The sequence below is a fragment of the Tetrao urogallus genome (genome assembly GCF_951394365.1).
Source record: "Tetrao urogallus genome assembly, chromosome: 15".
Lineage (NCBI taxonomy): Eukaryota > Metazoa > Chordata > Aves > Galliformes > Phasianidae > Tetrao > Tetrao urogallus.
The window spans coordinates 14,272,729-14,295,970 of record NC_136828.1 but is presented as its reverse complement, the minus strand read 5'-3'; the positions used below and the strand labels follow the sequence as shown (position 1 = coordinate 14,295,970).

Below are 23,242 nucleotides of genomic sequence, written 5' to 3'. Positions count from 1 at the left end.
TGAAGGAGAAGGAATGCCTTGAGGTGAACAGCCAGAGAAGTCTCAAGGAAGGTCAGTCTCTTACTGATTGGGGGACAGAAAATCCAGAAGAACCGTGCATTCTCATTTCACAAGTATTTCTGGGGTCATACTGTATGTCGAGGAGTATCTTTGCACAACAAATTAGGTATTGTTTTCCCTCTAAAAGCTGAATTCAGAATTTAGTTGTTAAATAATGATCATCATAGCTTGACAGAAATTGTACCGTGAAGAAAAATGAGCAATCGCCCTCTTCAGAGTAATATGTAGTTCTGAATTCATGAAGAACTCTGAGATTTTCTGTAAATGTTGCACAAAACCCTCCAAAACGTCACTGAAATGAATATAATGAAATGGATATCATGAAATTTGACACTACTGATAACAAAAACCCACAGACTGTTAGTTCTGTATGTGCATTGCCACTGGTATTGCCAACACTGGTTTCCTCAGCTACTGTCTTTTTCTAGAATACCCTTCTTTTCCCCATTCTTGAATTAGATTACAGCCTGCTTTCCAGATGTCTGCTTTTGAAATTAATTCATATCTCCTTAAATTATTGTTATTACACTGTACATTAAATTAACACAACCCATAAGCATCGGTCTGTAAAATACGAATAGCTTGAGGATATTTGGAGCTTTATTTAAAGCTAACAAATGCTGCTATACGGAATTAATTTCAAGTAGTATTTGCTGGGCTGTGGCTATAGCACTGCCGAGGCATGGAAGCTGTCTCATTCCTTCTAGCAGGAGATATTCTTGTAGCTGGCCTGCATTAAGGGGGACTGGGAAGAGACCGCCTGAGGTCAGCTGGCAGCCCTGCAAGCGCACTGAGCTGGTGCATGATAACTTTCCAGGCGCTTTGCAGTTCAAGACTCAGACTCAAACTTCATAATCCATCAGAAACAAGTTCTATTTTGTAGCAGACAGAGCTGCTTCCTCCCTTCTAGAGCGCTCAGCCGTGGCTTTTGCTCCATGTATCATTGGGTTCTCTGGTGATACAGAGATTTCTTAGTTCATATGACATGATTTATTTCTTCCTTTCCCCTTCCCACATGAGAAGCCTTTCTCAGAATTTAAATGCTGGCTTTGCTTTTGTGTTTAATTTGGATCTTAATAACATTTGAAATAGCAAAAAGATATAAAGTTTCTTACAGAATTCAGTAACTGGCAGTTTTTTTAAACAAGGGAGAAAAGCCACCGTGTTACTAAGAAATAAGTTTGGGCTACAAAAAAATACTCATTTTTATATACCAAAGAGCTTATGGTTTGTTGTGTTTTTTTGTAATACTGCTTCCTTTCCTCCTGATGGAAAGACAGTGCTTGAAGAGAGAAGGCAAACAGTGGCTTCCTTCTCATAGTGTTTGCCTTGAGAACTCAAACAGTCCCACTCGAACCTGAGGGAATACAGGATTCCTTCTTCCAGCATTTCTTCTTTCTAAAGCTTAGCAAAACAAGCCATTTCTTTGTTATGTGTGTAGAACAAATTACTGAAAACATAGTAAATCTGTTATGCAGTGAAGACCTGCTATCTTCACCTTTTCAGTTTATAATATAAATATGTAGTTCAGGTATTTTTCAGATTTTCCCTTTCGTGTTCAGATACTTTTCAACACCATGTGTGAACGGTTAAAGCCAAAACAAATTAAAATTTGTTTAGCAATCCACAATGAAGTATGTAGAAATCTGTGTAATTCAGAAGGTGATATAGCCTTTGCTTCCTAATCTGTTTTCTGTAAGTTTGATAAATCTAAAAATGATCGAGTTTGCTTATTTCAGGAATAAATTCTATTGGGTGCAGTCTTTTTTTAACTTGCTTCTTTACAGGGAAGAAGAGCTTGCTGGAAACACAAATCCTAATGCTGACTTTAACAGATGAATATTAAAGGCACAGGAAGGTTAGGTTACAAGGATTTTATTTTCTTCGCATAGGCTAATGACTATTCAATAAAATATATATTGTGGTATCCTATAGTTACTTATTATCAGTTCTGTGAAAATATTTCTTAGTTTTACACATTTTATCAAAATTGCCTTTGTATGAGCAAAGAACAAAAACAGTTTGTCCCTGGGGCTCACTGTGCAAAGGGAGCTAAGCAGCTCCTTCAGAAATTCCCGAAGCACTGTCATCTCATAGCAAGCGAACAGACAATACGTCTAGAAAATTAAGTGAAAAGCCTTGGATGAAATAAGGGCATCTTGTGCGTACAGTTAGTAAGAAAGAGTCCATGTGATCAACAGTGCGTATTTTAGGAATATGTTTTGGCTACGTTTGTAAACGAGCAGTGAATTTGGGCAGTTTTGCTTTGTACCCCGGGTTGTTCCAGTACAGAAATTACTGAGCTTGTTCAAGAATGTACAGCTGTGCAGGGAAGTTCTTGAAGGGATTATAAAATTGGTGGAAGAAATGAGGATGGTGCTATCTTTCATGTATTAATCCGAGCTTCAGAGTTACCAGTTGCCTGCCAGTTACCGTAAGGAAACAAAGCTGACCAGGAAAAAATGTTTTTCCTCCCTCTCTCCCCTTAAAGCATAATTAATTTCCTGGGTTCATTGTGCTTTTTTATTTTATTGACTTGTGAGGAACTGCAAACTGGCAAGTCCTAGAAACAGCATACAGGGCGGAATGAGAGAGGCACAGGCACTGCTCAGGTGCTTGCTGGAAATATCTTCATGCTGTCTGGTTAATGAATTACCAGATTTAGCAGGAGTGGTTACTTCCCTTCGTCCATGCAGTTAAATCGATACTGCACAAGAGCTGTTTATTTAGCACATTTCCTGCATGTTGAGCACCGGTCAAACTATGGACTTTTACTGCTCTCCTGCCGTGGCATAAATTCTTGAGGATTCTGCTGGCGTTTATTTAAAAAAAAAGTTTTTATAGATAGTGTGTATTTATGTAAGTATATTTTAAGTATTTATATATAGTGCCCCTCATCAGTGGCAGCTTATCGGTATGTTTCTTAAAACACTGATAAGGAAATGCTGAAAAATAGTATACTGTTTGTTATAGTTAATAAAGGAAGCACTTCAAATGCAGTACACTGATCCTGTGAGGTTATATTACTGTCCTTAACTTTGCCTACCATAAATGCTGTCTTTAATGACAGTGGGATAATTGCATGTCTTACAATTAAACCAACAAACTACAGATTTTTCTGGTTCAGTATAGCACTTAAACAGAGAATAAGTGCATGGTAGTGCTATTGTAATAGCCACATGCTTGAATACCTTGATAAACCAAGGTCACAGTGTAGTAATTATGTGTTATATATTATCTATATGCAATTAGGGGATACATTGGCTATCCAGGAGCTGTAAGAAAACTTGCTATGCAACTCCAGTCACGCCAAGATTTTCCAAAGCTTTCAAAGAAAGTAAGGCCTAAGGCCACTGCTGCCAAAAAATAGGTGTCATCTCGTTCAGCCTTGTGCTGTTTGCTGCCATCTTCTTTCTCATGCTGGCATTAGTGATTATGCTGTTCTGGATTGAGCTGGATCAGTGAGTTTGTGTCACTGAAGGCTATTTCAGTAATCTTGGATTTCCCAGGTCAGAGTACTGACCTGGAAGGCTTCATCTTTGCTGGTGTTGCTGCAAGTGGAGCAGCTGTGGTTGGAGAGAGGAAGAGACCATTACCTCTTCATTGGCATTCTGCAGTCTAAGATCAGATTAAGTTATGAAACCACACTGAAGCCGCTGTCTGTTCTGTTGCAGTGCTGGAGGTTTCTTTTCCTTTAACAAAGCATCCAGCAGTGCATGTATGCACTTCCAGTCTTTCTAAGGCAGTGACTTTGTTGTTGTCCACTGAGCAAGCCCCTACAGTTATGTTACTGTCTACATAGCAGAATTGACAGAATGCCATTGCTTCCAGCCCAGGTTGCACCAGCCATCTTAAATATATATCCACCTTCCTCATTTTAGGTTAATGTGTAATCTTGTGACCCGGATGATTGGCCTGGGTACACATTTTGTTTGCTGCCTCTGCTGCGCATGGGAAGACTGTGTAGAATGGAGATATTAACTTCCCAAGGGGGCTTGGCTGGAAATTGTCTGTCATCAGTCAATGTATTACGCTCCAGACTTATCACAAAGCAAGTCTGTGGCTGATGGAGAGTTTGAACCCATTAGCCTCTTGACAGTGTGTTTCTGAGCTGATAGTAATAATGGAGGAAATACAAATCTGTTTTAAACAAACATTAATAGACAGTATTAAGGAGAGGGCTATTGCAGATTTAGAACATGTAATTACTGTTCATATACTTACCGTGTGCAATTTTACAAAATGCTTTTGTTTTTTCAGATTTCATACCCAAGATGGGAGTCTGTGTTGGTGGTTTGTGTTTTTTTTAATTTGAGAGATTTTGAAGGAATCGTAAAAATACAGGTTTTGCTTTTAACGTATACATATATATTCATCCCAGCAGACCTTCCAATAATTTTAGAGCCTCTGCATGTTCTGACTTGTTTCTAAGCAACGTGTTCCATAGCAATAGGAAAAGATACAGACTGTTCTGTTTCCTACTCGTTTAAGCTTCTCAACTGACACTGTTGTGCTTCATTTTCTTTGTTTTTAATGATCACACTTCACTATCCTTCTGATCCGGCTTTTCTTTTCCTACTTCCAGTATGATAATGTTGCTTCTGGAAACAACTGTGTGTACAATATTGCTGCTTAAATCACAGTGCTGTAGGATTTCCCTCCAGAATTTGGAAAAGATGGTTTGAAACAGCCCTCAGTACTCTGCTGCCACCATTTATAAGACAGAATGATGGTACAACTGAGTATCTGCTAAAATGAGTATGCATAAGAGACAGCTTTACTTTTCCTACATTGTGTTGGATATATTCTTAGCAGAAAATTCACATTCAAAATAATAGAAAAAAATACATAAAAATCTGCAAGATTTTTGTTTTTTAAATGACACTTTGGCCTAGGTGGTGTCAGATTTCTTTAATGATTGATTAATTATTTCTATTTGAAAATTAAACTTATTCAACAGGTCGCATCATCTTCAGGCTGGGGGTCAGTATGACTGTCGATGCATTTTACCTTTAGCCTGCTGAACAAGTTAGAATCACTTCCAACAAACCACAGACAGCTAACATTCTCACAGCTTTTTCCTCACCATCCTTCTTTCTTAGGCATGCCATGTAAATGAAAAGAGCACTGCGTCATTCCATTCCTGAGTTTGGACACACAGAAATGAGTAAAGCTAGTTACTGTATTTGCTAACAAAGTAGTTACTGTATTTGCTATCACCATAGATTGTTTGTGAAGGCCACCTGCCATCTGCTGAAACACTCTCCTACTTTACTGCCACCCTGCTGTTCACACACCTGCATTAATCCTGGTGCTGTAATGAGTCATAAATCACTTCTGATGGAGGACTGTATTTTGCAGTGCAGCAGATAGAACTGTCTTCTGCAGCAGTGCCTCCCTGCAACTAGAACGTGCTGTTAACATCTACTGCTCTGTGCATCAAGCCCAGTATGTCAGAGACTGCCTGTGTAAAGGCTGTTTCAAGGGAGGCTGTTTTCAATAGAGGCTTTCTGTGTAATAGATTTTAATTTAAAGGAAACAACCGTGTTTCCAGCACTGTCTGTTTCCATGGCAGCCAACCTAGCAGCCCGCACCGGAGTTCCTACCGCTCTTGGAAATTTCCAAGGCAGAATGCTGGAATGTTGGAGATGGCATTACCCCATTTTTTCTTGCAGTTTTAACACAAATAGCTCATTTCCACTGGAGGAAGTAGTGGGTTGATTACATAAAGAATTTTTTTTTTTTTAAATCAGTACATTATTCTTCTTGCTGTCAGTTGAATTAACTGTATGCTGATTAATGAACACCTCAGTGATTCAGTCTGTTGCATTTCTATCCTTGTTAAATGTCAACTATTTGAATACTTTCATAGCACCTTCTCTAAAAAGACAACACTTCAACTTGAATTGAAAATAACAGGATATAAAATGGTATTAGATGAGGAACCAGTGCTAGAATTACTGCACACAGAACGTGTTCTGGTTTTTTTTCAAGACAAGGAGCAGTGGTGAAAGCTTGCCCGTCATGCAGATAGCATTGTTCCTGCCAGGCAACTATTTATTTTTGGCCTCCTTGCATTCCAGTTCTTGGGATTATAGAGTACTACTTTGAGACACCTTTTCCATAGGATACAAATTACACATTTGTAACAAAGCGAACACAGGATACAAATTACACATTTGTAACAAAGCCAAGGCTAAAAATCACTTGCTCAACTTTGCTAGTAACTGTACTTTAAATCATTTAATAGCACACTTTATTTTTACTTATTCAGAAAGTAACTGGGGAAAACATGGAAATCGTGGAATCTCTTAGCCTGGTGCTGAAGTGTTAAACTTAATATCATGCACTGACTTGAAAATAAAAAAGAATACAGGCTCCACCAGGTCAGAACAGGAGTCTGACTGGCCTCTGCATGGTTTTTATTCAGAAGCAGTTGGAAGACAATTCTGTGGAGTGGCAGCGGTGTGAAGGGGACATTCCTGGCAGATAATTTGAAGTGCAAAATGCTTGTGTTTTAGCAACTGCATTTGCTCAGTGGTGTTAACAAAGCCCTTCTTTTGTACATAGATCTTTAAATATAAGAAATAATACTAGTAAAGTTTGCAGTGTATCAACGTATTTAAATCTTTGTCAGTTCTGGGCCTTAAATTTGGAGATCCACCTTCTATGATTGTGGATGTTAGGTATGTTAACTACCTGATTTTAAAAGCATGAGAGTGAGAAGCAATCAGGCAACAGGCTGCATAGATTGACCCAGAAAAGAGCAGTCTGTTCAGCACCACGTTGAGCAAGGTGCACCCGGAGGAACTTTGCTTCGAAGCACCTTATTTCTCTTGAATTCTCCCTTCCCTGGATTTCATCATTTTGTCTGGAGATGGTTATTAAAAAAAAAAAAGAAGAACAAAAAAAAAAAAGAAAAAAGAAAAAAAGAGAGATATATATATAGACAGAGAACAAATAATACAGTGTAATCAATTAGTATAATGCCTCGATAGATTTCAGATTATTTATAATATCTGTCTTCTGGTCTTATCCATCTTCCTGTCTTATTAGATTTACTTTGTATGTTACTGACTGCTGCAGAAATCTTTTCCTGAGTGGATTTCTGCTTCTATATATAATCAATAAAGTCAGTTTTAGATTTATTTAAATTAGATTTAAATTAACCTAAAAACTACTTTATAGTTTCTCCCTGAAATAAATTTGCAATTCTTTGCTAAAATTGCAACTTGAGCTCCATTCTCATATATTTCATTCTTGTCTTTAAATATGATTTCATCACATCTCCCTTATTAAAACCTTTTAATTTAGTTTCCATGACTCCCATCTTCCATATCTTTCTGATTGATGCAGCTTTCTGTGAGTCCCCATTTCCTTTCTAGCTTTTTGTAAAATAAATTCTTAGTTCCCTTCCTTCATACCCACTCCAGGTCCACCTTCAATGTAATGATACAATTCTGTATATCATGTATATCTGCTGAGTTACACCTCGGGCAAACAACGCATACTTTGGAGAGATACAGAGGAATACAGAGTAGAAGTACTGAAGCAGTTATTTAGCTTGCTTGTGTTGCCAAACTGCAGTGTGAGGCCTTTCTGATTTTTTTTCCCCCACATACTTGCCAATGAAAAATGAAAATGCAATAACCATTAAATGCTGAGGTGGTAGGACGTGTTTAGGCTGCCCAGTCCAACCAGGTGACCTAGCAGTAAGCATCTGTGTTAGTGCAGTAGAATGCCAAATGCCAAACAGAAGTTTGCTCCCTTTCCTATGAAGATGGAAAAATCTTTGTCCGAGAATCAAGTCAGTGACTGGATGTGGGAAGGCAGCTCTAGGTCTGCTGCTGTTCCATGTTCGCACATGTCTGTTCTTTGTAATTCCTGTGTAACAACACAAATTCTTGTGTAACAATATTGTAAACTCTGAATAGAACTGCTGTGGCACAGCCCTGAAATGTTTGTATTTAAATTCGCGGTGTTTGAGTCACATAAGAAAATCACGTCCTTGTTGTCAGCATTTGCCTCGCTATTCCCGGTAGCAGTGCTTAAGCCAGAGGAGTATCCTTCCTGTACTGCAGAACAGGAAATAAGCTGGTTCCTTTTACATTCTGAAAACAATGAAGTTTGTCCTTTGCCTAACTTTTAGAAATTACATCCATTTTGATGTTCTGGACAATGTGTTACTTTGTTTTGCTTCCTTGTGAAATACAATGGAAACAGCATGTCACAATCATACATCCATAATAAACTATTAAAGCCAAATTTGAGAATGTAAGTATTACAAATTTAGTGTATTTTTTCTTGACCAAGCATCCTGACCATCGCTCAAATAAAAGATGAAATTTCACATTAGGTTAACAGCTGTACACATCTAAGAAGTAGTGAAGCACTATGATAAAACGATACAAGCATAAGGGAAAATTAACTATTAAAAAACCTTTTTTTTCTGGAGGGGAAGTATGAGTTTTTTATGATACATGTTTGAAGCAGTCCTTTTATCAGATGTGACCAATTAACAGCAAAATCCATTGCAAATAAGGATTTAGATTGCTGCAAATTATGTTCCTAGCAGTTGATCCTTAATAGTGCCTGTCCTAGAGGTTATCAGGTCCAAATGTATATAGCAAAAATATTTCTGAAGTTGAATACTTGGCATCTTTGAAAGTTTGTCTTGAACTTTTAAGGGGGATATTATGCTTACATTTGAATGGTTGTGTTCTTTTGTCAGTACTTCAGCTGAGGCTACAACAAAGACGGACACGTGAACAGCTGGTGGACCAGGGCATCATGCCACGTAAGACTTGCTTTACTTCTAGTAATTTTTATTACTATAATGTATTAAGTATGAACTCATATATAAAATAATGAAGATCAGGATTTCTCTAAGATCATTAAAAATAACTATCATTTGAAAGGACCAGTGGAATCCTTACGGTTACCTAAATGAGTGGGAAGTAAATTCATCACGCTTACCTAATGTTACAGTTAAAATAGCCACTGTGATGAAACTGCAAACTTTTCACATGAGTAGACAGTGACAGGACAAAGGGAAACAGTTTTAAAGTAAAGAAGGAGAGATTTAGATGGGATGTCAGATGGAAATTCTTCACAGAGAGAGCGGTGAGGTGCTGGAACAGGCTGCCCAGAGAGGCTGTGAGAGCTCCGTCCCTGGAGATCTTCAAGGCCAGGTTGGATGGGGCCCTGGGCAGCCTGGTCTGGTGCTTGACCTAACTGTTGGCAGCCTGCCTGTGGCAGCGGGATTAGAACTTGATGATCTTTGAGGTCTCTTCCAACCCAAGCCATTCTATGATTCTATGAAATAAATCAAATTTTATAAATGACTGAACACCAATATCAAAGCCAGCAGTATTTTAAGTATTTCAGTATTTTAAGGATGATAAGTGTTGCCAGACCAAACCAAAGGACACGCAGAAATTATAACTAGGGCATCAACAGACAAGTCTTCTGTGTTAAATCTTGCATGATCATGGCTGTGATGTTACAGGACATGACTTTGGCATTGTGCATCAAAAGCTTTTGTGCTTAGCTTCTTCCCATCACTGCATACGAATACATTTCCAGGAATATACGAGGAGGCTTTGTTTATTCTGGGGTTGATTTTATTTTTCAGAAGGCTGCTGGTTTTTTTTACTAGTTGCCAGAAGTTCCTGATCCATTTGTCATATCTGGCAAAGCACCCAAGCTGGTGTAAGAGTTTGGTATTCTTCTCTTCCAGATCGGATTATATACTGGTAGACAGTGAATGCCTTTAGATGCATCTTTTGAAGTGTTGAGATGCTGCTGATCAGCTGTAGTGCGAAGTGTCTTGCTAAGGCAGCAGTGTCCTCAAGATCATAAATTTATTTATAAATGCATAAATTTATTTATGCTACCAGATTCTGTAATGCTGAGCTCCCAACTCTGAGTACCTGCCATCCTTCCTTGAAAGCTGTGCAAGAAGTTAGTAAATCATGAAGTTACTAAATCATTTTTATCTCTAACTGTTCTACAATTGGAATCTAACTGCAGTTTATAGTGTCTGAACTCCCAGCATTTTATTTTGAAAGCAAGTAATTGACATGCTTTATGCAAATGCGCTTTATTGCCAGAGTCTGTTTCCCTTTATTTGATTGATTATATGAATTTGATTTCAATGTGTTAGAGATGATGGTTGTTTCAGCAGCACCGTGACACCTGAAATCAATTTAGGAATCACAAGAGGATCCTCCTGAATAAAGAAATATAGTGTCCTAGAAATCAACTCCAGCTAACCCTTTCCTTTGATATATTTTGTTTGTATCACACTTGGGCTCCCAGTACTATGCTGATTGTTTTCTATTATGTCTTCTAACTGGCCTCAGAATGAGAGGTACACAAAAAAACATGGAAAATACACTAGTGGACAGTGTGGGTTGAGACTGGACTCCAGATAACAGCACCAAGCTGTAGGAGACTTTCAGCTGTGCAAAGTGATTTTTCTTGTGAAACATTAGTATATATATGTTACAAATAGCTCAGTGTGCACTGGTGAATTCTAGCTTTAAAAATTCTAACCTGAAAGCACAGTGTCTCAAAGCTAATCTCTTGCTGACAGTTTCCGAATACTCATCAGGCTTTGAATTGCCTTCTTAAAGCATCTTTACCTTCTTAGGTCTATAGTGTTGATTATCTTTAGCAAGGGAATATGTTTCTTTTTGAGTTAAACCTGGAAAAGGTTCTACATTGTGAAAAAGTCATTCAAGTTTCTGTTTTGTGGTATGTCGTCTCTGTTAAATGTATGGCAAAATCCCTTCCTTTTAACAATAAGTCTGTACTTGATATTATTTCTAGCTGACTAGCAGCTCTTCTCCTCTGTTTAGTGGCTAACAACGAGAACTTTTGTACACTCCAATGAGAATTATATCCTGTCATCCAATTTGTATTGCAGAATATATATTACTGTAAGTCATATTTCTATACTGCCTTAGTGTATGTATAATGTGCATACATTACCAGATGGATAGATGCACACTATATAGACAGCCAACCAAGTGCCATACTTGCAAGTTTTTCAAGCCTCACACGAGATGTAAGCAGAGCTTGGTTTCCATAATCACCTGCTTCATTGTGGAAGCTTGCTGGCATTCTCCTGTACAGGCAGAAGAGCTGTACCGAGGCTTGTCCTTTCTACCACTGAATACTTCTCCTGTGGTCTGTCCAGAGATAAATTGTTCAGACAGTTTCACGTGATGATTGTTTCTTTCCTTCTCGCCTGGCTGTTTCACAAGGTTTAAGAACTCCTAGGCCTGTACACTTGCCACAGAGGCTCCTAGTAGAGGCAGTGGATATTCATCTGTCATCAGAGAAGTTATCTCCAGCTCTTCAATGTGAGAAGTCTTGCTTGCTCTTGATACTGTACTTTATGGTATAGCAGGCGTGCACCTTCTCTTGTGACTAGCATAGCAATAGTGCTATCTTTTTTCACTGGGGTGACAAGAAGAATTCAGTTCTGTCAGTGTGCACCATGATAAGGAGCATTGGATTTCAGAGACGTACCAGTTGGATTGGCCTCTTCTTTCTTCCGTTTTCAGTTCTGGTAAAAATAGTTTTCACACTCAGTAACCAAGGGGCAGCTGTCCACCAACATACACAAAGTACAGTAAGCTCATTTAGCTCATAAAGTTTAACTCATTGTGGAGCTTACCAAAGGAGTGATGACTCCTGAAAAATTCTTCCTATTGAAAGAAGTACATGAGGCCAGCATCCTGGGAGATCAAAGGAGACTGTAATAATTTCTAGCAATGAGTGGCAAGATCTCTGCTTTAATCAGGACTGTCTAGCTCTGAATGTAGAACGTGCTTGTCTTGTGCATTCCATCACAAAGGAGTACAGGGCTATACTCAGCAGTAGAACAGAGCTATTTTATACCCATCCAGTTTCTTCTGCTCTGATCAGGACAGAGAATTCTACAATTGCTTTGCACCCCAAATAATCCTTGACAAAGGATCAAAAGATTGACAGCCTCTGAAGAAAAGTGGGGACCTTCCTGTTGGTCTTCCTTCAGTTTCATCTAGAGAATTACCAGGCTTTGTTCTCCAGTTAAAAATTCAGTTTACCACTTTCTTATATTTTCCCCAAGTAACAGCCTCTGCTGTACCTTACAGTTAATAATTAAGTCACAAAAACCTACCAAACTGTATGCCCCTGTTTAAGATCAAGAACTGTGGTGAGACTTGAATCACAGTATGTGGTAGAATACATTAGAAAATAAATACTTCTGGCTTCCCGCTCTCTTTCATCCTTGATGGTAGTTCTTCTGGTTGCTATTAATTCTGCTTCAAGAGGAGAAATTTATAAATTTATGACTCATTGCAGTTAATGTCCTCCAGACTCTGTCCTAAGATAATGTTGGTGTTGCACTGTAACCAGGAAATAAGCCTGCCAACTTTCTTCTCAATCCCTCCTGTTTTTTAGGGCAGACTATATACTTCACACTCTCAGTGTCAGGACATCTTTCTAAATCTTTCACTGGCCCAGATTCTTTTAGAACTGTTTGTGTTCACCGCTAAGAAATCCAGGGTTTGGGCTTCTGCTCATGGGCTGCCCGCACTTCCAGCTGCCCTGCACTCCCAGCACAGAAGACTCACAGTGAGTGACTGACTATTGATGCCATGTTTCACTGACCAGAACGAACCGCTGTTCGCATAAAGGACACTGAAATCCTCCACCCAGCTGGAGGGTTTTATTGCTTATTTATTTACTGCTCCCCACGTGCCATAACATACGCTTACCCATTTAGAAAAAGACCATTTGCTGTAACTGATAACTCCCTGCCTCCCCAGCTTTCTCCTTTCCCTCATGTTCTTGCATATACAGCCCTGTGTTGAGAGCAATTCAATACCAGGATGTGCACTCCAACTTTTTTGCTAAGCAGCAAGAAGAGTGAGAGTTTGCCTTCTGTGGACAATACTACTCATAAGTGAGCTTTCTTTGTCTCTGTGGTAGATTCCTGCACTGCAAAGAAGCTGTGGATTTAAATCACAGCCAGGAAGAGTCAAACCTGTAGATGGCTATATCTTGCCTGGAAACATCTCCCCGAAAGTTTTTGAAAGGCAGTACACATGGCTGTCATCAGCAGTGTCTGCTGAAGTGGATTGTGTGTTTGTGACGGAGAAGAGCTATGTGATCCCTGGAGGTCTTTCCCAGCTGTACCATTCCTATGATTTACCTGTCTTTTTTTTTTTATGAAGTACAGCTGCGCATTCTGCTGCTCTTGCATGATTTACATGCTAAGCAAATAGGTTTTCTAATATTAATGGTCTCCTTGAATATTGCTTTGAATTGATACATAATGTAGAATCATCCTGTTTTCTAATCTGAGCACATGAAGCTTATACAAAATTCTTGAAAAATCAGCATAAATACTTATTAAAGGACAATTCATCTCTTTCTGGTAACAGCAAGGGTACCATAGGTACAGCTGTATACTAATGTAGAATCACAGAATAGAATCATAGAATCACCAAGGTTGGAAAAGAATTCCAAGATCATCCAGTCCAACTGCCGGCCTACCACCAGTATCTCCCAGTAAAGCACGTCCCTCAGTACAGCATCTACATGTGTCTGGAACACCTGCAGGGACGGTGACTCCACCACCTCCCTGGGCAGCCCATTGCAGACCTGACCGCCCTCGGAGAAGCGAGCGCTCTTTCAGAGAAGATTAGCGGAATAAATGAAAGTATTTTGGCATTTTATGTCCTATCTCGTAAATTTTCTGCTGTGGAACAGTTCTAGTTAACAGTCTCTTCGTCCACTTAGTGAAAAAGTTAACTGTTATGCAGTGATATCTGTTAAAATCATATATTCCATGTATTCTGTGTTAAGTAGAAATTAAAAGAAACAGAAATTTATACAGTTGGCCTGAGTCAAATGTAAGCCTGGTCAGATGCAAACACTGCCTTAACGTAGTATTAAACAACCAGACACAGATGGTGACTAGGGTATTTCTTTTGTTAATCACTTCTTATCTACTTAACTTTTACTTTTCCCTTCACAGCTTTGAAAAGTCCCGCTGCATTCCATGAGCAGATAAAGAGCCTGGAGCGAGCCAGGGTAAACCACTTTGTGTAAACTTGCCATTAACATCTGACAGTGGACAGTCACTTGTATACGATATTGAATTTTCTATTTGAAAAAAAATCTGACCATTGCAGTAACAATATGGGCTTGTACCTTAAAAGGATCTGTTAGATCTGTTATGTTGGCACCAAATCTAAGGAAGTTTCTTAATCCTTCCTAAATCAAGCACCTAGTGGGATTAACTATGGTCATATTGCAACACATACCCACATAGTCCAAGGAAAAAATACTTGGATTAAATTATTCTTGTGATATATTTCTGTAGCAAATATCTAATCTTACTACTGTAATTTAGCATGGCATAAAGGGATCAACTCCAGAAACATTCCAAATTTGTTTTGGGAAGATAGAAATTCATTAATACAGCTTGACTGAAAAACAAAAACAAAGCAAAGCAGAACCCTCTCTGGTAGCCCTGTTGTAACAGTGATCTGCTGTTCTGAATGCAACTGCAAATATTCATTTTTGGACATCAGTGAATTACTTTCTGCTTTTTCAAATAAATACCAGTTAATGATAATTCTTCATTTCTTTAAAGACTGAAAATTTTTTGAAGCACAAGATTCGCAGCAGACCGGACCGGTCTGAGCTGGTCAGAATGCACATCCTTGAAGGTATGTACGTGCCTTTTAAGCAGAAGGAGCTCTGTTACGCACTCAGCTGTCTAACTGAATTGGGCTTTGATGTGAATTATTTCTAAATGTCTACATGTTTCTCTGTTTCTGCAGTGTCTTTAATACATACAGCTGTGGCAGTGAAAGTATTCCTAACTGTGCATTTTTTGGCAAGTGCATATTGCTTTTAGTCCCTAATGGTAATTATGCCATGGTGTACATACATATAAGTATTACTTCAATTTCTACTCATTACCGTAAAACAATTGACAGTTCTGGACATTTTTCCTCCCCAAAAGCCCCTACCTATTATAAACTTGACTTCCACCTTGCCGTGTTATTTTGCTTGTTGCTCAGTAACAGTAACCTGGTTTACGAATGAGTCTGTATTACTGTGATTCATCATAATCTTATCAGCTGCAAATTACCAAATAACCATAATCCAAGTCAGTTTAATGTTCTTTAGTTTCTAAACATGCATTTGGTCTGGATAGATAAAGTACCAGAGGGGAGTCTCTATAATGATAAACCGTCTCCATATTGACAAAATATCTCCAGATTTTTCTGAAATACAATTTTGAAAATTTTCTACTTGAAAAATCAGTTATCAGTTAAATCTTTACCATAGCATACACTGGTAAATATTAAAGCAGCAAATGCTATCTTTAGATTTTAATTGGAATTGGCTGTTTTATATTCCTTGCTTTATTCTTGGACATTATAAAAATGTTTACAAAATTATTATTGCTTTTAAAAAATAGGTTATAAGTATTTATTTTACTTTTTAGAAAGCAAAGCATGGAGATGGAAAGTATCTTTTCATGTTATCTTAATAATAGTTTGAGGTTTTCCAAATAATACTTGTATGCTTTTGATGTACACAGAATGGTTAGATGAGACAATGCTAGTTGTCATGAAATTGGAGAAAGATTGAATAGAATATTTAAATCAACAAATATTTTAGAGACCTTTGCAGAGCCTTCGTTGCAAGCCACTCAGATGAAACTGAAGAGAGCACGCTTGGCAGATGATCTGAATGAGAAGATTGCGCAGAGGCCTGGCCCTATGGAGCTGGTAGAAAAAAATATTCTGCCTGTAGATTCCAGTGTTAAAGAGGCAATTATAGGCAAGTAAAAGAACTACAGCGTATATCGAGGCTTAAGATTAAAGTTCACCAGAAGAAAACATAGTTTACTAGTTCTTATTCTTTCAGCTTCTGATGCCTAAGTTGTGTCATCATTTAACCGAATATAGTCACCCAGTCTTTGTTCAAAGCCAAGCTGGAAATACACAGACCATAATACTCCATCTGAAAATATGTTTCTTAATAATATCATCTACATGGCTATCGCTATATCAAAAATGCAATAAAATACTTAACATAGAATATGTTCAGACTGACCTGAAAAGTGGTCAGTTTCTACCAGCTACCTAATTCTGCCACCAGTGAGTGTTTAAGTTTAATTTCTATAACTAAAAATAATTGTTTTGCTTGTTCCTTTATAAACATTCTAGCAGTTGGACAACAGAATTACCCTCAAGCTTTGGATGACTATTCATTTGATGAAGACAGCAGTGATGCTTTATCACCAGATCAGCCAGCCAGCCAAGAATCCCAAGGTTCAGCTGCTTCCCCTGGTGAACCAAAAACAAGTGACTCACCATCACCAATAACACCAAATGCTACTACTTCAACACAGGTACAGTTCTAAAACATTGAAGCAAAATCTCCACAGTATATTTTTGGAACTGTAGAAATGGGGCATAGTTTCACATGAATTTAGTATCTTTGCTGTTGCAAAGAGTTGGCTGGAGCTCCACTTTCTGTTAAGAATTACAGACTGGAGTCCTTGCTTGGCTGTTGGTGGTGATGAAATTCCCACAGCCATAGATTCACCACAATTCATTACAGCCAGTAGAAGAACTGCTGTTTCCCAGGGAGTTGTGTAAAAGGCCACATCCACGGCTTGCTATGGCCGTTACTGATTACTTCATGTCTGTCTTCATTCTGGGCAAGTTGTTTACTTTTATCTGGATTTCTGCTCGTTCTTCTATGAATTTTTTTGTTTGGCAGAGAAAGACACAAATTAAAGGCTTCAGAGGAGGAAAAGGCAGCAAAGCTGTTATATGTTTTCTGACAGTGATCTGTTAAACAGTCAGCAAAGTCCACAAACGAGCCACGTTTTTATGCTTGCCCTTCTATTAAGTGTGCTTGTGGAAAATGCTTTTATTTATGCATTGAAACTGCCAGAGGATTTATAGCAAAGCCAGGGCTCTGCATACAGGAACCACACTGCACTTTTTAAAATAAGGCAAACCAAAAGGTAAGACAGAACTGAATATTGAGTTCTTACTTTATAAAGTAATGTAAAATTAAACAGCTGTATATGAGATTAATATTGCCTGGTCTCCCAAGATGTTTCCAATTCTTTTAATGGCCACGGACAACTTGATACTGTATTTTATTTACTTATTAATGCAGTAATTCAAAAAGTATTGTAAAGTTCATGCTGAAAAAACAATGCCAGACACAGTGTACTGCACATCTGTTCTATTTCATTGTTCACTAACATAAAAATAAGACATTAACTGAGTTTCGTACCAAATGAATGTAATTTGTGCTGAAGAAACTGAAAACAAACCACATGAAATTAGATTCCTAAGACAGAGATTCCAAATGGAGAGCTAAATAAAAATACTCAGAGCAATACAAGCCAAAAGCTTTTCAAGTAGGAAGCATAAGATAGAGACATGATTGCGCCAACAAAACGACTGAGCACTTGAAGCTGACTGGAAAGGCACTTCAAAAGAGCTTCAGTCCTCTGCTTATGGCTTTGATAATGCCTTACAGCCGCTTCTGTGTACAGACCTAAAATGCAAAGCTGCTCCTCTGCAGAATAAAACCGATGCTTACTTTATCGTTCCTTAGAAATAAAGAAAATGAGCCAACGTGTCTCTGCAGGCTCTGTCTGGGAAATTGATCCTTCATCCTTCTAATTTCCTCTGACAAATTTTGCATTTTATTGTAACAGAAAGTACAAAGAATATTTTGAAAACAGTGAAGGGCAGCCAGTGTTCTTTTCAAAGCTTCCTCCTCTGCACATTTTCAAGCCTCACAGAAAGTAACATAACTTTGGGAACCTTCAGCTCATGTTCACTGATGACCCAAAACTTAATTTCACCTGATGTATTTGCATCTGGTAAGGATGCAGTGCTTTACCACCACAATTCTGATGGTGCTAAACAGTTAACGTCAGAACAACTATCTTCAAAAAACAGCTGAACTTTGTTTGAGTAAGAATTGAATAGCAATTTTCATAATATATTCACTACAGCTTGTTGACCTGCTAAATGCTTGTTTGCATTTAGAATAAAAGGTTCAGAAATGATATCATCTGTATCTGGAAGTAAAAGTTCTGTTCATATGAAGTAATTCTTACATTACTTTATGAAGTAATCAAGTGAGGAAGCTGAGATCCGTTTAGATTTTTAAACTAAAATTTAAAAGCATAACAGGTAAATGACATACGTGGTTAGCTGCCTCATCTGGCACCAGCAGTAAAATCAGCAAGTCTGTAAAAAGTTTTGTATTTCATATGGTTGAAGTCCTTTGTAGTTCAAGATAACTGAAGTAAGGAAAAAGTTATACACTACGGCAAGGAGATTATTTAACACCACGAGTTTCAAGCAACAGAATTTAAGAGATTGTTTTCTGAAAGATACTGACTTTAAACATTTTAAACTGTTGTGATCTCTTTGTGCAACTGTTCCTATGACGGCTCGCTAAGTGGCTCGCTTCCTGGGGATGGCTGTGCTACCTGTTTCTTTTCACCCAGAAGCAATGAATTCCAAATACACTGCACTGTATGTGGAATTCTCTGAGGTTCAGTGACATAAATTTTGAAATAATGTAAAATCAAACATCCCCGCGGTGTGCCTTTAAGAAAGGGGTGCAAATATTCTCAGAAAATAAAAGTTCCTTACAGAGTAAAAACTGCCAGGAGTTTGGCTGAACAAGATCTTGGAAAATATTATTCGTCTAAAAAATTGAAAATGAAAAAAAGGATCAAAAACACTGTGCAGCTTAAACAGCTTATGAAAGCTAGGTAGCCTATTCACAGCTTTCAGCACAGAAAGAGTGGACATGACAGAGTTGAGCTCAATGAAATTTTATTATGTTAGAAAACGTTTTGGAAATTTCTGGCAGGAATCATGGTGGCAGGAAAATAATAATTTTTAAAAAATCCTAAGTCTTTATGGCATTTGGTACATTTATAGATGAAATGATGCACACAGTGCTGGTAGCAGCAAGGGAACAAACTCAGGAGAGTGCAGGCTACTGAATTATACCTACTCAGTAACATCATAGTGGTTGCAACTCCTTAGCAACTGCTATTGAAGATTATTTCTTCAAATTATGTGGCTGCGTTACTACTGTGTGCTCATGAAAAAAATAGGTTAGTTTTCCTAGGTTGATGTTTGACCTTCGTGAAAGGCTTTTCTGAGGGCAGTAATTTGTGGGGTAAGATTTTCTTTGCGTGCGCAAGGTTCAGACCTCACACACACACAGAAAACTGTGAAGGCCTCAACTCAGTAAATAGCTGTTTTTTCTAAATACGGTGTTTTTCTGTAACTTCAGTCAGCTGCTGCAAGTATAGGTGCAGGGTCAGATTCTAAGGTGACATTATGAATGTTGCTTCAAGAGATCAGTAACAAACAGTGGTAAACCTGAAAATGATTGGTAACAGCGCATTCCGTTCATTCCTTAGCTATCTTTAACCTCTCTCTCCTTTTATTTAAAATCAGTAAAATGATATAATTAACAAAATCTCCACTTATTTCCATATAAAAAAACTTCAGGAACTTTTAATATTCTTAAAAACTGTAACTGTGGTTGTAGAAACCTTCATGTATGAAAGCTTGGTAACTGTATCAAGGAAGGAACTGGAGAGAAGGTTTTCCTGTAGTCCTTGACTTAAAGACAAGATTTCTGTTTTCATTACACTGCTAGGAAGAAAGCTACTCCAGTGATAGCTGTCAGTTCTTGAAGAATTTTGCAATTGCAGCGTTAAGAACTATGTAGGTCACTCCAAAAGTAATGCCTCCTACTTATTTCCATGGAAATTACAAACAATACGAAGAGCTCAATAGCACAATTAGATAGGACTACAGCTACAGTTTTTCAGTGTAGTCGCCACCATTAGCTACACATTTTTGTCACAATGAACAAGAGCTCTTCATTTCGTGCTGTGACACTATGCATGGCCATCTGGAAAGTGGTTTGTCTTTCACTGCTGAAATGCACCACTGTGCTGACATCCACTGTTTGACCTCCATCAGTATTCAAAAGTGCTGATGAATGTCAGTGGGGGCCCTTTTTTCCACGTGGAGGAATTCAGCTCCACCCTTCGCTCCCCCCACACTTCCATGTCAGGCGCCATTCTGTCCCAGTGCCCCTCTGCTGCCATCTGTCACACAGCAACAACACTGTGGGCCAACATCGTTGTAATGCCAATAGGAGGCATTACTTTTGGAGCAGCTCTCTTATGTTAGAAGTAGTTTTGGTAAAATGCTCCTGACTTGATGAGGTTACTTCTGAATGTCCTCCCAACTTTTTTCTTTTTTTTAAATGGATTTATCAGAATGGATTTATCAGGGTAGCAACTTTGAACCAGAAAAAAAAAAATCATGATACTTTCTTTCTGTTTATTTTTTTTTCACGTTTATTGAAGGGGAAAAGACTTCTGCAAAGCAAGACACAGTGTGAGCGTTATGTGTACAATGCCCTTTCTGAGGGCTTCATTTATGTTTCATAAATACTTCATGTTTATCATTCTTTTTACTTGCAAAAAATGTCAACAATACTAATTAAGTAAAGGATTGTTGTAAAAATATTATATACTATTACAAAATGATATTAAAATCAATTACTGTTTTGTCTTGAGACTAGAAGTAATTTCTGTATGAGTAAAAACAGATTTTTGATACATGTAGATGCAGTAATTAAAATACAAACTGACAAGTCAAGGTAAGAAATCAGTTTCTTAATTGCTATATTTGAAGCGTGCCAAAATGTGTGTTTATAGCACACTTGTGTACATGGAAGAGTCCTATTTCTGTCATTTCTTCTAAAACTGTTTTGTGAACTGTCTTAACTGCTTCACATATTTTTGATTATTCAGATGCTGTGGTTGTTTTTAATGTTTCTTTTTTTTCCTTATATTTTTTTAATACTAGTATCCACCTTTAACCTCTCCAGTTCCTGAATTCCTTAAAACTCCTCCCACAATCGAACACGTTACACGTTCTACTGCTACAGCCACCATGACCACAAGTACTGTGACTGCAGCAAAGCCTGGGCCAACATTAGTAAAGGTAGGTATCTGAAACAGTGGCATCTGAAGTCAGTTCTTAATCTGATTTGTTTTTCTGTGGCTACATTCAGTGCAGGAATACATTAATAATGTTGCAGTATCTGTAACCAATAACAACTGCTTATAGTGTTCAGAACTTACTTTGCTGTTGACTGAAGGCTTTGGTACACTGAGCTCAATGTGAACACTTGTAAGGGCTGGCTGATTATTTCAAGAGGTTCTTATGGTGTACTTGAATAAAGTACTGAAGCAGAGTGATGCACTACATTGTTACTGAATTTTTTTAAAATACATAAAGAAATCATATTAGATTTTTGCAATATGGATTTTCTTTTCTCTACTAAAGAAATTAATTTTCTAATCTAGCTTTATGTGGGAAATAATTTAATAGGAATGGAGGCAATGCATTCATAATCTACCTATAGCCAAACTAGTGAACAGCATTCCTCCTTTTTCACAAATATTTTTGTAGCTCGTTTATCGTATGAGAATAAAGCAGTGAAGTTACTGTATCCTTATATTTGAAAATCAGAAAACTGAGTGCACTCAGTTCTGTCTTCTACACTGCCTTGTCCAGCAGCATGGAAGACTTTTGCAGTACAGTGTGAGAAAGGTTTGTGTTGGAAAACATCTGAAACATTTCAGCTCTGTAGTGATTTCATATATGTAGACTTATACCTAACTACATGAAAATAATTTTCAGAGGATGACCTCTAATAGTCAATTTCTAGTATAAAATTTGGCTATATCTAGCAAATTTTGTACCAACTTACCTCACAGAACCTTAATGACAAATTCAGATATTCCCCCCAAACCTGTAGTACTTGTGCATGGATCAACACAGGATTTCTGCTTTGATGTTTTCTGTATGACTAGGTAACTGCCTTCAACTTTTCACTCAAAATAATTTCAAAGATCTTGTAAAGGAAGAGCATTTTACCATATGTACAGATATTGCTGATAGAAGCGGTGCTGAAAGCTCCATTAGAGTAATCCTGGACTTGATAGGACGGTCTGTCTGTGATTTTAATCTAGATCTGTGAGTACTTCTGACCTGTAGGTGTTTACAGATGGTGTTTAAGTTATTATCTTTCACATGTATGAAGTGTGACTTTGAACTTCACTCCTTCAGAAGAATGTCTCTTTATAATGACAGGTGATGGCTAGCGGAATCCTTTAGCTTCATTTGTGCCATGTACTAACAAAATATTCACAAACTATAATTTCTGATGGCCCCTTTTCGTGCGCAAGTATAAAATAGTTATAGTATGTTACTTTTTCAAGGATGACGACCAGTCATTTTGAGTGGGATTGCAGGGACAACTGTATTCAGCAGCTCTCTTTGCAGTCAATACACTGATGTGTACTTTATCTTTGTATCTTGCGTAACTGCTCATAAATGCAATGTCTTTTATAGCTGTTTCAATGTTTTCCATCCGTAATTAGCAAAGCCACCCAAAGAACCCAAATGATAAGCATCGGAGTAAGAAATGTAAGGAACCTAAACCAAGGGTGAAAAAATTGAAGTATCATCAATATATTCCACCTGATCAGAAAGGTGAGAAGAATGAGCCACAGATGGACTCAAACTATGCTCGTCTGCTACAACAGCAGCAACTGTTTTTGCAGCTGCAGATCCTGAGCCAACAGCAACAACACTACAACTACCAGACAATTCTGCCTGCACCGCTGAAGTATGTGAAGCTTTGTGTTTTCTAAGTGTCTTTTAGGAGCATATATGCATCAGTTGTGGACTTTGTGCCTTAGAAATGTTTTTCAGATGTTAGAGACACATGGAAACTGAGAAAATTTAAACAGCAACATGTGTTAGTGTGGGTATTATTTAACCTCAACAAAGTGATGAGACAGGTCTCAAAATTCTTCTGAAGTCTGAAAAGCTTGTAACAAGTCCTATTTACTTTCAGTTTGACATGGAAATAGAATCTTCTACCTGTCAGATGCATTTTTTCCAATCAGAGGCATTTATGAAACTCAAAAGCATGTGTATGTGAAAGCAAGAAAGTTTTGTCACCATTTGCACTCAAATATAATTGAGGTAGGCAGTGCAGAAGA

General features: G+C 37.9%; 1 protein-coding gene across 1 annotated transcript in view; it reads left to right on the top strand.

Moving 5' to 3' along the window:
- Nucleotides 1-23,242, top strand: part of MRTFB (myocardin related transcription factor B) — a gene marked incomplete at both ends in the record, with an annotated part of 45,691 nt that overhangs the window by 9,784 nt on the left and 12,665 nt on the right. Inside the window, 7 exons of the mRNA XM_079542720.1 lie at nt 8,792-8,857; nt 14,099-14,154; nt 14,720-14,795; nt 15,760-15,921; nt 16,311-16,495; nt 21,033-21,170; nt 22,616-22,863. Of these exons, the coding sequence (XP_079398846.1) occupies nt 8,792-8,857; nt 14,099-14,154; nt 14,720-14,795; nt 15,760-15,921; nt 16,311-16,495; nt 21,033-21,170; nt 22,616-22,863 (931 nt within the window). The remainder of the gene's footprint in view (nt 1-8,791; nt 8,858-14,098; nt 14,155-14,719; nt 14,796-15,759; nt 15,922-16,310; nt 16,496-21,032; nt 21,171-22,615; nt 22,864-23,242) is intronic.